The sequence below is a fragment of the Sinocyclocheilus anshuiensis genome, unplaced genomic scaffold (genome assembly GCF_001515605.1).
Source record: "Sinocyclocheilus anshuiensis isolate Anshui unplaced genomic scaffold, SAMN03320099.WGS_v1.1 scaffold1572, whole genome shotgun sequence".
Classification (NCBI taxonomy): domain Eukaryota; kingdom Metazoa; phylum Chordata; class Actinopteri; order Cypriniformes; family Cyprinidae; genus Sinocyclocheilus; species Sinocyclocheilus anshuiensis.
This window is the reverse complement of record NW_015555807.1, coordinates 44,393-56,913: the sequence shown is the minus strand read 5'-3', so window position 1 is coordinate 56,913 and position 12,521 is coordinate 44,393. Positions and strand designations below refer to the sequence as shown.

The 12,521-nt window shown below is 36.0% G+C and overlaps 1 protein-coding gene across 2 annotated transcripts in view; it reads left to right on the top strand.

The window, feature by feature from the left end:
- myo1d (myosin 1D) overlaps window positions 1-12,521 on the top strand; it is an 89,539-nt gene that overhangs the window by 51,790 nt on the left and 25,228 nt on the right. The window contains exons 15-19 of one of the 2 annotated variants that reach the window (XM_016469207.1): window positions 191-329; window positions 415-519; window positions 642-665; window positions 3,876-3,965; window positions 6,789-6,943. In XM_016469207.1, the coding sequence (XP_016324693.1) occupies window positions 191-329; window positions 415-519; window positions 642-665; window positions 3,876-3,965; window positions 6,789-6,943 (513 nt within the window). Of the gene's footprint in view, window positions 1-190; window positions 330-414; window positions 520-641; window positions 756-3,875; window positions 3,966-6,788; window positions 6,944-12,521 lie in introns of both variants that reach the window. The other variant, XM_016469208.1, reaches the window with a different exon arrangement.

Sequence of the window (12,521 nt, the reverse complement as noted above, 5' to 3'; positions counted from 1 at the left end):
CTTTTTTGTTTACACTTTTTAAAACCAGAAAACTTTCTGCTTATATTTAGGTTTAATTAAAATTTTGAATCCTATATTACCAATGTGGTTTCAGTATATTTATGTGGACTTTTTAAGCTACTGTGTACATTACAATTCATGTTGCAGGCAATGGCTTTGTGTTTATGATATTTGTTTAAATATATTTTAGATGGTGGGCCTGGACGCTCATTAAAGACCTGTCTCCAGAGGAGATGGTGCAGATCAGGGCTAAAGTGGCCACATTAGAGTGTCTGAAGGGGCAGAGAGCAGATCTCGGCCTGCAGAGAGCCTGGGAGGGCAACTACCTGGTTAGTGTTTAAAACCGTCTGGTTTGAAATAAATTATGATACATTTAGTTTACATTGTTTAACACAACATTTTTTCTATTCTTAGAAAAAGGACAGTCCTGGGACAGCGTCTTCCTTTACTCTTGTTTCCAGTGATCTGCAGAGGAAAGATAAGTTCATGAGAGTCCTCTTCTCCTGCAATGTCCGAAAAGTATGTCCTTCATTATATTCGGTTGAGTCCTCTCTGACTGACAGTTACGTGAATCATTGCTGCAATATTAGATGTTTGCTTGGCATGTAATGTTAACCTATGCAATATTATTGTCTCAACAGATCAATCGCTTCAATAAAGCAGAGGATCGAGCATTGCTCATCACTGATCGCCACCTCTACAAAATGGACCCCGTCAAGCAGTACAAGCCCATGAAGAGCATCCCACTCTATAATGTAAATATCTACCTTTTTGATATCATAAGTTGCATTCACACAGCAGCAGAATATAATTGTCAGTCATATTTGGAGTGCAAATGCAGTTTGGTGTTTAAAGAGAGTGACTATCATATTCTTCAATTCCAGAAGTCACAACTGAATTTTAAGAACGGTTGTAATCAAGAATTTATTTGGTGATTATTCAGATTGTAGTATTGTAATACAGTTATTTCAGATATTTTCCTCATAGTTAAATCAAACTGGATTCTGTTTATATCCTTCCAGGGTTGATAAAGTCTATTTTTTTATCTGTAAACCTGAAACATTTCATCCTGTGCTAAAGCTGGTAGAACATCTAGTCTTTTCATTCATGGTCACTTTACATAACATAGCTTTACATTCAATTATTTTTCCATTTTGCTTGAAACGGCAGTTTTTTTTAACTTTCTACTCATGTATTACTAAAATGTAAGTCTTTACTGTCACTTTTGATTAATATATTGCACCGTTGCAGCATAGAAGTATTAAATTCTTTCACAAAAATAACTTACTTTTGAACTGCATTGTAGGTTGATTTTAATATAAATAATTAAGGTAACACTTTAGTAAAAGGGGCAATTCTAACTATTAACTAGTTGCTTATTAGCATGCCTATTATTAACATTTTGACTGTTTATTAGTACTTATAAAGCACATATTCTGCATGATCATAGTCTATATCCTTAGTCTTACCCAATACCTAAACTTAACAACTACCTTACTAACTATTAATAAGCAGTAATTAGGAGTTTATTAAGGCAAAAGTCATAGTTAATATTTAGTTAATAGTGAGAACTGGACCTTAAAATAAAGTGTGACCATAATTATTCTAATTTAACTCTAGTAGAGGGAGAAGTGAGTTATGAAAGTGACTCAAAATTAAATTGATTGACATGGTTTAATTTCTTCATCCAACAAAATCATTAAAGAGTTTTATTGCTATGTACAGTGGGTTGAATAAGAAATAGCCTATGTAAATAAATCTCTGATTGCTTTCTGAATGCTGGAAAAGAGTAGTTAACATCTCTTGATTTGGGGAAGGTCAATGGAAGCCCAGCTGAACCTCTCCTGCCAATCACATTTATTTATTGCTCCAGTGTCACAGAACGCACACCTACCCCCAGGTTGGGAACCACTGACTAATAGTTCACAAAATCCCACTGCATGATTCTTACATAATGAATCTTTGATTAAACAGCAGGAACAATAAAATTCCTTCAATCACATCCGAACACAGGAAGTCAATGGTAATGTGACTCATTCCCTACCGATTAGAGAGACCAGGGGTGCCTGATCCATATTTCCACTAGCATTATGTGCATATCAGGATATCACAACCTGTTCTGGCCTGGTCATCAGTGTCATGTTTGACTCCTCACATTTGTCTTTCATAACTGTTCTTTAAATATTTACTCATAAGTGACAAATTGCTCATATCCGGCATTTCATAATGACTATTATCATTTGGTCCTAATTTGGTCACACCAGCTGTCGCATCCTGCATCTTTTATTCTGTGAGACCACCACCAAGGTCTTAGATGTGGTAGAGATGGTTTCCATCCAGCCAAGCTTTATTTTAAGATAAATGAGGGTGAGATAATTGGTATTGACAGTGTGGTGTGGAGTCCTTGGTTTCTTAATCTATTCAGCTAGTGATTTTTGCCCAAGAAAACTGATCCATGGGGGATCAGATTTCCCCCTAGCTGTTTTACCCTAGCCCAGCCTGTGTTCCTTGAACCCTAAACCTAGAGATAAAGAAGATGAAAGACAAATAAATTTTACCTCAAGGAAACTGCATCACATTTTCAAGTGTTTCATCTTGATAAGAGCACTTGTGTATGGAGGCTTGCTATTGTTTTTGGGTCAAATATGGATATTTGGAAGTCTAGTTTTAAAATGAGGTCTTGGAAATTTAATCTGTTTATTCATGTTAAGTTTCAGATATTTTTGAAGAAAGAAATTGTCAAATGATGACCATGAAAATGTAATGCTCAAGACTAAACAAACAGCCTAATAATTTTTTACAGAAATCTTTTCAAACCTAAAAAAATCATACATTTGTGAATTATGAATGTTTTCTTGTACTGTATTTGTTTTCCCATTTCCATTGACTATTTATTGATTTTTCTTTTCTTTTCTTTTTTTAAGAGACTTGCTAGCCAGTCTCTGTAGGGGTCTTTTCTATCTTTGCCTGTGTTATGTTTTTCTTGTTGAATTGCAACATTTATTATTATTTTTTTTATTCATTCATTCATTCATTCATTCATCCATTTTGAAAATTAAATTAAATTTATATATTGAAAGAAATATAAACATAGTTGAGGTATATTGAAGTTCGGTGTATTGATGTGTATTGAAGTGTTTGTCTGCATGACTAGCATTTTAAATGCATTTTTGCATATAATAGAAATAAAATAACCTCATTGGCCTATGCAGTCTGTTCTGACACCTAATTGAATTAAAACTCAAGGTCCCGAACACCAACCCACCACAATCAAACATCTAATAACCCATTAGTTATCATGACCCCCATGTTTATTTATTGTTTGAACAGTGTTTTTATTGTTAACTAAACTAAAACTTTTTGTTGATTAAAATAAAGCTGAAATAAAATAAAACATTAGATAAAAAATTTAAACAAATAAAAATTTTAAAATATTTCCTGACTAAAATAAAATTTCAGTTTCAGTTGACATTCTAAAATTATTCAAATTAAACAGAAATAAAAAGAAATTAAAGCTGAATAGAAATAAAAGCATAATAAAAAATACAAAAGTACAAAACAAAATTACTAAAACTTAAAGTAAAATTAAAACTGAAAATATAAACATTTACGGTAATTTAAAATATTTATAAATAGTATATAAATTTATACTAAAATACAACTGGTTCTGAAAGTCATCTGTGCTGGAAGTAGTGTCTCACCTTTTTTATTGTTACACAGTAAATTATGATTTGGTCCCACACCTTAATGTACCAACAGATGTGTAATGTTCCCTGTGAGTGCACCTTCAAAACCCAGGGCCCTTGGTCGCAGCTTCATGATAATGAGAACTAAATTATGGCAGAGCTTATTAGTGCATGCTGGCTAAAGCAGAGGATCGAGCATTGCTCATCACTGATCGCCACCTCTACAAAATGGACCCCGTCAAGCAGTACAAGCCCATGAAGAGCATCCCACTCTATAATGTAAATATCTACCTTTTTGATATCATAAGTTGCATTCACACAGCAGCAGAATATAATTGTCAGTCATATTTGGAGTGCAAATGCAGTTTGGTGTTTAAAGAGAGTGACTATCATATTCTTCAATTCCAGAAGTCACAACTGAATTTTAAGAACGGTTGTAATCAAGAATTTATTTGGTGATTATTCAGATTGTAGTATTGTAATACAGTTATTTCAGATATTTTCCTCATAGTTAAATCAAACTGGATTCTGTTTATATCCTTCCAGGGTTGATAAAGTCTATTTTTTTATCTGTAAACCTGAAACATTTCATCCTGTGCTAAAGCTGGTAGAACATCTAGTCTTTTCATTCATGGTCACTTTACATAACATAGCTTTACATTCAATTATTTTTCCATTTTGCTTGAAACGGCAGTTTTTTTTAACTTTCTACTCATGTATTACTAAAATGTAAGTCTTTACTGTCAGTTTTGATTAATATATTGCACCGTTCCAGCATAGAAGTATTAAATTCTTTCACAAAAATAACTTACTTTTGAACTGCATTGTAGGTTGATTTTAATATAAATAATTAAGGTAACACTTTAGTAAAAGGGGCAATTCTAACTATTAACTAGTTGCTTATTAGCATGCCTATTATTAACATTTTGACTGTTTATTAGTACTTATAAAGCACATATTCTGCATGATCATAGTCTATATCCTTAGTCTTACCCAATACCTAAACTTAACAACTACCTTACTAACTATTAATAAGCAGTAATTAGGAGTTTATTAAGGCAAAAGTCATAGTTAATATTTAGTTAATAGTGAGAACTGGACCTTAAAATAAAGTGTGACCATAATTATTCTAATTTAACTCTAGTAGAGGGAGAAGTGAGTTATGAAAGTGACTCAAAATTAAATTGATTGACATGGTTTAATTTCTTCATCCAACAAAATCATTAAAGAGTTTTATTGCTATGTACAGTGGGTTGAATAAGAAATAGCCTATGTAAATAAATCTCTGATTGCTTTCTGAATGCTGGAAAAGAGTAGTTAACATCTCTTGATTTGGGGAAGGTCAATGGAAGCCCAGCTGAACCTCTCCTGCCAATCACATTTATTTATTGCTCCAGTGTCACAGAACGCACAGGTCAGGGAAATGGATAAAATGATTTATGTGACAGCTAACACCTAATAAGACAAAAGGATATCAAGGACACTGATTGCATTATTAAATGGTTGGGCTGGAACCGTGTCATAGAAAAAAACATTACTGAGATATTATCCCAAAAATAAATTAAAAAACACCATGTTAATCCCCCCCCCCAAACAATCCACTCTGCAACTCAGCTACGCTCCTCCTCCTTCATCCGTCTCCTTCTCCACCGTTGTCATGCCAACATCCCAGGGGATGGGGTTGTCATGGTGACTGAGCGGGAGGGGAGATCAGCTGATGTCTAGTATCGTTCCGGCATGTGCACAAATTTGCCTTCTCGGTGTGTTCCTTCTGCTTGGGCTTGTGTGTGTCTTCACACTTCTGTAGGCTTTCTTCGTTTTCATCCCTTCTCTCCTGTTGAAGTCTCTGTTTTCTCTTCATATATCTCTTTATGTTCGCTTTATTTTCCTGTATGCTGTTTGTTTGTGTCATTTATCTCAGCATGATAATAAAAAATGATAATAAAATTGCCCAGTATTACTATATAAAGGGAAGAATATATGTACCTTATTGCAGTGGTTGCCAATCTGAGCACCCCCCCCCATATATATGCAATAATGACATAGATTTTTTTTCTTAGAAATGCACATTTGATTTAACAGTAGTAGAAGCTTAAGTAAGGTGCAGAAATGTTCATTATCAAAAACTGTAAGAGTACAAACTGTAAAAATGGTAACAATCTCATTTTTATATGGTGAAATTAAATTATTCTGACTGTTTGAGTTTTATTAAAATTAACCATTGCTCTTCCATAGTAGCTCACATATTTAGATCATGATAACCAGGGTTAAAACCACACATATTAGCACCTCAATACCATGGTAAAAATGCAACTATATGGTTTCTAGGTATTTGTATGAAAAACGTCTTCTAAATACGTTTAGTATGCACAACACTATAGCTTAATCACAAAAATACTGTAATTATATTCCATTACTCCTTTAATACGTTTAATACATATGCATTAATAATATAATAAAATTCTATATGAATATCCCACATTTCTGACACAATACCATGGTGCCATTAGTGTTGCTACAGTGAATCCATGGAAAATGATGGCGATTTGTAGATTGAAAATCCTTCTGACTGTATTGTTGCGCACAGTGTTTCATCTGGCTTGAAACTAAAGCACCGAGTCATTTGTGGTTTTGCGCTTCACACTGGATCTCACAGTGTTGTTTAGTGCTTGCATGACTGAGACTCACCAGCGAGTGAATGCATCTGCTCTTGTAAACTCATGCTGCGCTGTCGTTTGAACTTTAAGCTGAGCGGTCACCGAGCTGTGTCATGGTTCAAATGTATAGCGCTGTTTCATTCCACTTTTGGCGCATAAACATTAAATAGAACATTTATTGAACTCTTGTTATCGTTTTATCTAGGAAAATTATGCCACAATAATTATTGTTATCGTTTTACTGATTATGATTTGGTCCCACACCTTAATGTACCAACAGATGTGTAATGTTCCCTGTGAGTGCACCTTCAAAACCCAGGGCCCTTGGTCGCAGCTTCATGATAATGAGAACTAAATTATGGCAGAGCTTATTAGTGCATGCTGGCCTGCTGTGTGTCTGTATGAGTGCTGTTTTAACTCGCATCGCCTTTTCTTCCTGTCTCAGGTGACCGGAGTGAGCATTTCCCCTGGGAAAGACCAGCTGGTCGTCTTCCACACCAAAGACAACCGGGACCTAATCGTGTGCATGCAGGGCATGGTGCCAGCGGGGGACAGCCGCATCGGAGAGCTGGTTGGGACCCTGTTCAGCCACTTCAAAAGGTGACACCGACAGGGGGCACTCCTGAGAGCGATTTGGGAGAGATAGCAGGACTCTGGGGACGGGGCCAGGGTACATAAGGCTAAGAGTGCCAACCATGATAATTCAACCACTCTCTTGTCTGCAGTGCCAGTTCAGGGCGTTTAAGGACAGAGCTGCCAGCTTAGCCCTGTCGAATTGGTTCCCCTATGGCTTTTTATGAAGTGGGAGAAAATTGTGTATTCTAGATTTGAGAGCTACTTTAAGCTCCCTAGAATCAGCCAAATGATTGCACAAGAGCTGAGCATGGTACAGAGAGGAGATACAATATGTTCTGCTTGATGTTTGCTAAATTATGCCCTGGTGTGTCATACTGTGATGGCTGAGGGGTTACACCTACTGAAATCGATGGGCGGTAGACACTATAACAGGCCGTTTGATGATTTTGTATGGCTTATGAATCAGAAAAATGAGATGGACTCTAAAGGTTATCTGAGGGTATGTAAAGTGTGTGTCTGTCTGTGTACTGAGATTAGAGGAAAGCACAGAGATACGGGTAAGATGAGGGCAGTCTGAATGAAAGTTTCCAATTTGTGTGTCTGTTTGTTTTTATAACTAAATGAGCCTGGCTGACAGGGCCGATTATGATTTAAAACACAAACACACCATAGTAAGGTTCACTCAGTGTCCCTAAAAATCCACACCACAACCACACCTTTTAAGGGCTGCGACCTTTAAAAACATGCACAGTAATCCAGTTAATGAACTTTCAATTTCATATCTATTGATTTTACCATTATTTAGCAATTTTTTTATATTTATTCATTTCTGTAATTATATTATTTTATTTTTGTATTTATTTTTATATTTGAACTCACCTATAGTTAATTTCCACTTTAGTCTCTATATTCAAGTTGGTCAAACCAGATCAATAAGTATACAACTGTTCAAAATGTTGTCATTAAGATTTTTTTAAATCTTTTTGAACGAAGTCTCTTACGCTCGCCAAAGCTGCATGTATTTGTTGTAGTTATTATTAAAATACAGTTAAAATAGTAATATTATGAAATATTATTATAAATAACAGTTTTAATATATTATAAAATTTAATTTATTCCTGTGATAGCAAGGCTGAATTTTAAGCAGCCTTTACTCTAGTCTTCAGTGTCAGATGATTATTCAGAAATCATTCTGATATGCTGATTTGGTGCTCAAGAAACATATTTCTTTTTATTATCAAAACAGTTGTGCTGCTTTATGTTTTTGTGGATACTGTGATACATGTCAGGATTTTTTAATGAATGGAATCTTCAAAAGAACAGCATTTATTTGAAACTGAAATCTCTCATAACATTGTTTTTACTCTCCTTTTTGATCAATTTAATGCAAATCTGCTGAATGAAATCAATTTCTTACTTTAAAAAAAAGTACTAGAAGTACATACAGAACAATATGTCAGTTTCATCCAGAATGTATGTGCATTATTAGCCTTGTGGCTCCAAAATACAGAGGTGATGCTCAACGTGTATTTAATCCTTCAAATATTTGAGTAAGCATCGTAGTGTGTTCTAGGCCATACAGATGAAGACTGTAGTTCGACTACAAAAACAACTGCACATGTAAATGTACTGAGTTATATTGACTTGCCTTAAAAGGATGCTTAACTGCTTTTTCTGTAAATAAAGCCCCTGTGTCCCCCGAGCAGAGTGTTTTTTAGAAAACACCTTGCTAACGTTTCGCTGCTAATGACCTGCAGCCGTAAGCTCTCTCTGGATCCATCCATCAGCATGATCCATTTGCCGAAAAAAAAAGGCCAGGCTCTGAGGCTGCTGTATTCTGCTGCTTTCCTCTCCCTGTAGATCTGTACTTAACCTTTATCTCTCCTCTGCTGTCCTGCACATCAGCCTGAGCACTAGCCACCGCAGAGAGAATGTTCCTTCCTCTCTCAGTTCACTTCCTATTGCGATTTCAACAGTGACGCCTAGGAAAGAGCTTGTATACCAGCTTTTGAGAGTTAGTACAAAAAGTCTGTTTAAATCATTTTCAATTAAACTGACCCTATCACAATTATGCATGATGTTGCTGTTAAGTGAGTTTGGATCTCTGGGCACGTTTTGCTGAGGTTTGACACTGAACTGGTTTGACTTTTCTGCCAGACTGGCTTTACGGGAAAACTGCAGACATAACTGTTTCTCCTGTGCTATGAATAGATCGGAAGAGCATCCCATGTATTGAAAATCAGTCTGACTGGCACAGTCTGTGCCATATGTGAGTAAAATTGTAACCCTCTTATCTGCATTAAGAATGTTGTCAACAAAGTCTCTGGTAACTCATTCGGCTGTACGTAAATAGAGAGGATTATTTCTCTAAGTGCCCACTTTCTCTCTTAACATTTTTATTTTTCTCTGAAACTTGCTTTGTGTTTATCCTACACCATCATTCATCATATCTCACTGTTTGTGACAGCATAAATATAGAAAATCATAATCATAAATGTAGATAGCCACAAATGTTGAATAAAATAGTCTTTTTATTTATTACTATTACGGCTGTGCAAAAAATCGAATGTGATTTTCATGCGCATCTCGTCATTAAAGCCCATCTCGTCATCGGCAATGAATCGCCTGCGATTTTGAACGCGATTTTGCATAGCTTGTCAGTGAACTACGGCTCTGTGTAGTAAATGACGCTCCATCTGAAAGCACGTGCTGGAGATTTACTACTAATCACAGGAGCGGCTTTACTGACGAGATGCGCATGAAAGTCGCAATCGATTTTTTGCACAGCCTAATTACTATTTAGTTTTAATGTATTTTTATTTCAGCTTTAGTTTTAGCAGGCCCGGATTGGCTAATCGGGAGCACCGGGAGGATTCCCGGTGGGCCGGTCTATTTTTTGGCCATGAGGGCCGGTGTTGTCATGCCACTGGGTTGAACTATGCCGTTTCTAGGCTGCCTGCACTCATAGCAGCCCCACTCTTTTTATTTATTTTCTCGCAGGCCATATTATTATTTTCACCAGATCATATCAGTAACAAATTCTCAATTGATAACTAAAATAGACTGTGATAACTAATCATTATTTTTGTGCAAATCGTTGTTTTATTTGTGAACACAGGTGTTTGAGGAAGGCTTTAAGACCAAGCGGAATTCTCTGCCGGCTGCTCCCGCTTCACAGCGAGCGGGACTCGTGCTAACTCCACTCTTCACCATCCGCTTTTTTATTTTACAAAACCAGTTTGGGCGAATGCAAACAACTTATTGATCATGAGCCCAACATCCAGCACGGCAGGACAACATTTAATCTACCCGAGGGAAGACGTCTTTCATTGTAAGTTAATGCTGTTAAATAGAGAGGGAAAAAAAGTATACTAAAAAAAAATACTTTTTGCATAGGCTATTCTTAAACTTGGACCTCATTATCGAAGTAAAAATCCAAGCACCAGAAGCGGCCCACACTCTCTTAAGTTTTCTTTAATTGAAAAATATGCATTTTCATTCATTCAAAGGCTATAGTTGCAATAATATTTTAGATCAAAACTTTAAGTGCTATTGTTTAAAAAAATGCTTGGTTGACTGACGTTTCATAGACCTTCAGTTGTTACATTTTCAAATTTCATGCCATTGTAATTTCACAGTATTTTCACCTCCTCAATTACACGTGTGAAGTCACAATTCTATAATGGTACAATTTACTCAGGCCGATGACATTTTTTGTATAACATTTAAAATTCTTTTTAGAATAATTGTACATAAATAGGTTAAGCAAAACAGTTGTGATTATTTCTGAGAACTTTTTAACTGCAGGCAGACTTAGGCCTACATTATGGTACAGTACAAATATTTGGAACGTCCCTTATTCTGTCCCTTATTTTCTTAAAGAATAAACACTTATTTTCTACAAGAATAAACACTATTTTCTTAAAGAATAAGATAAAGAATCACAATTGTCCCTTATTTTCAATTTCTTATGTTAATTGCCAACGATGACGTAATTATCTTTTGACTCCCCTGACAGCGGAACTTTGCTCAAAAAAAACAAAAAAAAAAGTCATTGTTGGAGATATGCTAGCAAATTAATAATAGATTAAAAAAAAATGCATAATAGAAAGCGCAAAGGCGGCACTGAAAAGGCCAGTAAAAAAAAAAAACAAAAAGTGGGCCGGTCTAAGGCATGAAACTCCAGGGCTGAAAATGAGTCCCACTCCGGCCCTGAGTTTTAGTGTTCAGTTTTAGTTTCTGTTTATTTCCAGTTCCAGTAATTTTAGTGCTTTAGCTGAAACTGGCAACATTTCTCATTTTCAGTTTAAGGGCCAGTTTTACTAAACAGAGCAAATTAGTGCGAGAGCGCAATTCCAAAACAGTGCCGATGGACATGGAAATTTCTGCGGGTGATTTACTAACAACACGCAAATTAAAGAACACAGACGCAACATCTCATTTACATATCGACGAACGCAATATACCAAGCGCAGCGCAAATTAACATAGTCGCGAATAAACAATAAAGAAATAAATAAGCCACATAATGTTGAAAAGAACCCAAGGCCAAAAAATTAAGAGTTGCAAGAGGTTTTGATAGAGCTAGTATTGTGTGACTCCTAGTTGAGGGTTCCAAGTCATCTTTTATTTTCTGAAGCAAATTAAAAATAACATGGCTTGGCAAACGATATGTTTGGATAATGTGTTCTTTCCAAATAAATGAATACATGTGAAAAATCCTCTCCCTTCTATCACGCGCTCTCTGTTCTCTGCGGTGCCTTCTCCTAGCAACAATAATTGCAGCCATTTCAAACGCAAAATAGTTTAAGACATGCTTTTTTTGTGTGTTAAAAGGGTTATATGACATTGCTAAAAAAGAACATTATTTGGTGTATTTGGTGTAATGAAATGTGAAAAGCGAGGTGTGCTCTGATTGGCCAGCTATCCAGTGTGTTGTGATTGGCCGGATACCTCAAGCGTGTGACAGAAATGTTACACCCCTTACCATACATACTGTGATGCCATGTGCATCGACACAGGTGCCAGGTGCGACGAGACAAAACCAATAAAACCCATTACAAACGAGGCATTTGTAGCATCCAGTGGGGACATAATTACTGATTATAATGACTTATACTGTCTTTTTACACGTTGCATTGCATCGCGCAGCATAAACATAAAACCATGTCTGCATTTGTGATAGGAGAAACGACAAACAACAAACACTGCTCAAAACTCGCGTTTGAATCATCAGTGGCAAATCCTTTAAATATGAAAACGTATTTACAGGCTGTGAGTCAGCATTATTCGTCAGAACACCGGCATTGTAGGATATACTCTCCCAGGAAACAGTCCTCGTCCTCCGTAAAATGCGTTGCTCACATCTGAATATTTGGTTTGAACTGTTCTGGAACAGTGTTGTAAATACAACTTAACCACTGATTTCTAGTTGTCCTCTTTTGGAAGGCCAAACAAAGTAGTTTCTTTCACAACGAAATTTCGCAGCAACAATTCTACAGCGAGAATCAAAGTTAAGCCTTCTTCTTTGCATGAACATTTGGGCGGTGTTATGCAAATCTTCCCACACAGTGACGTAGACATGTGGGGGCGTGTTTAAATGA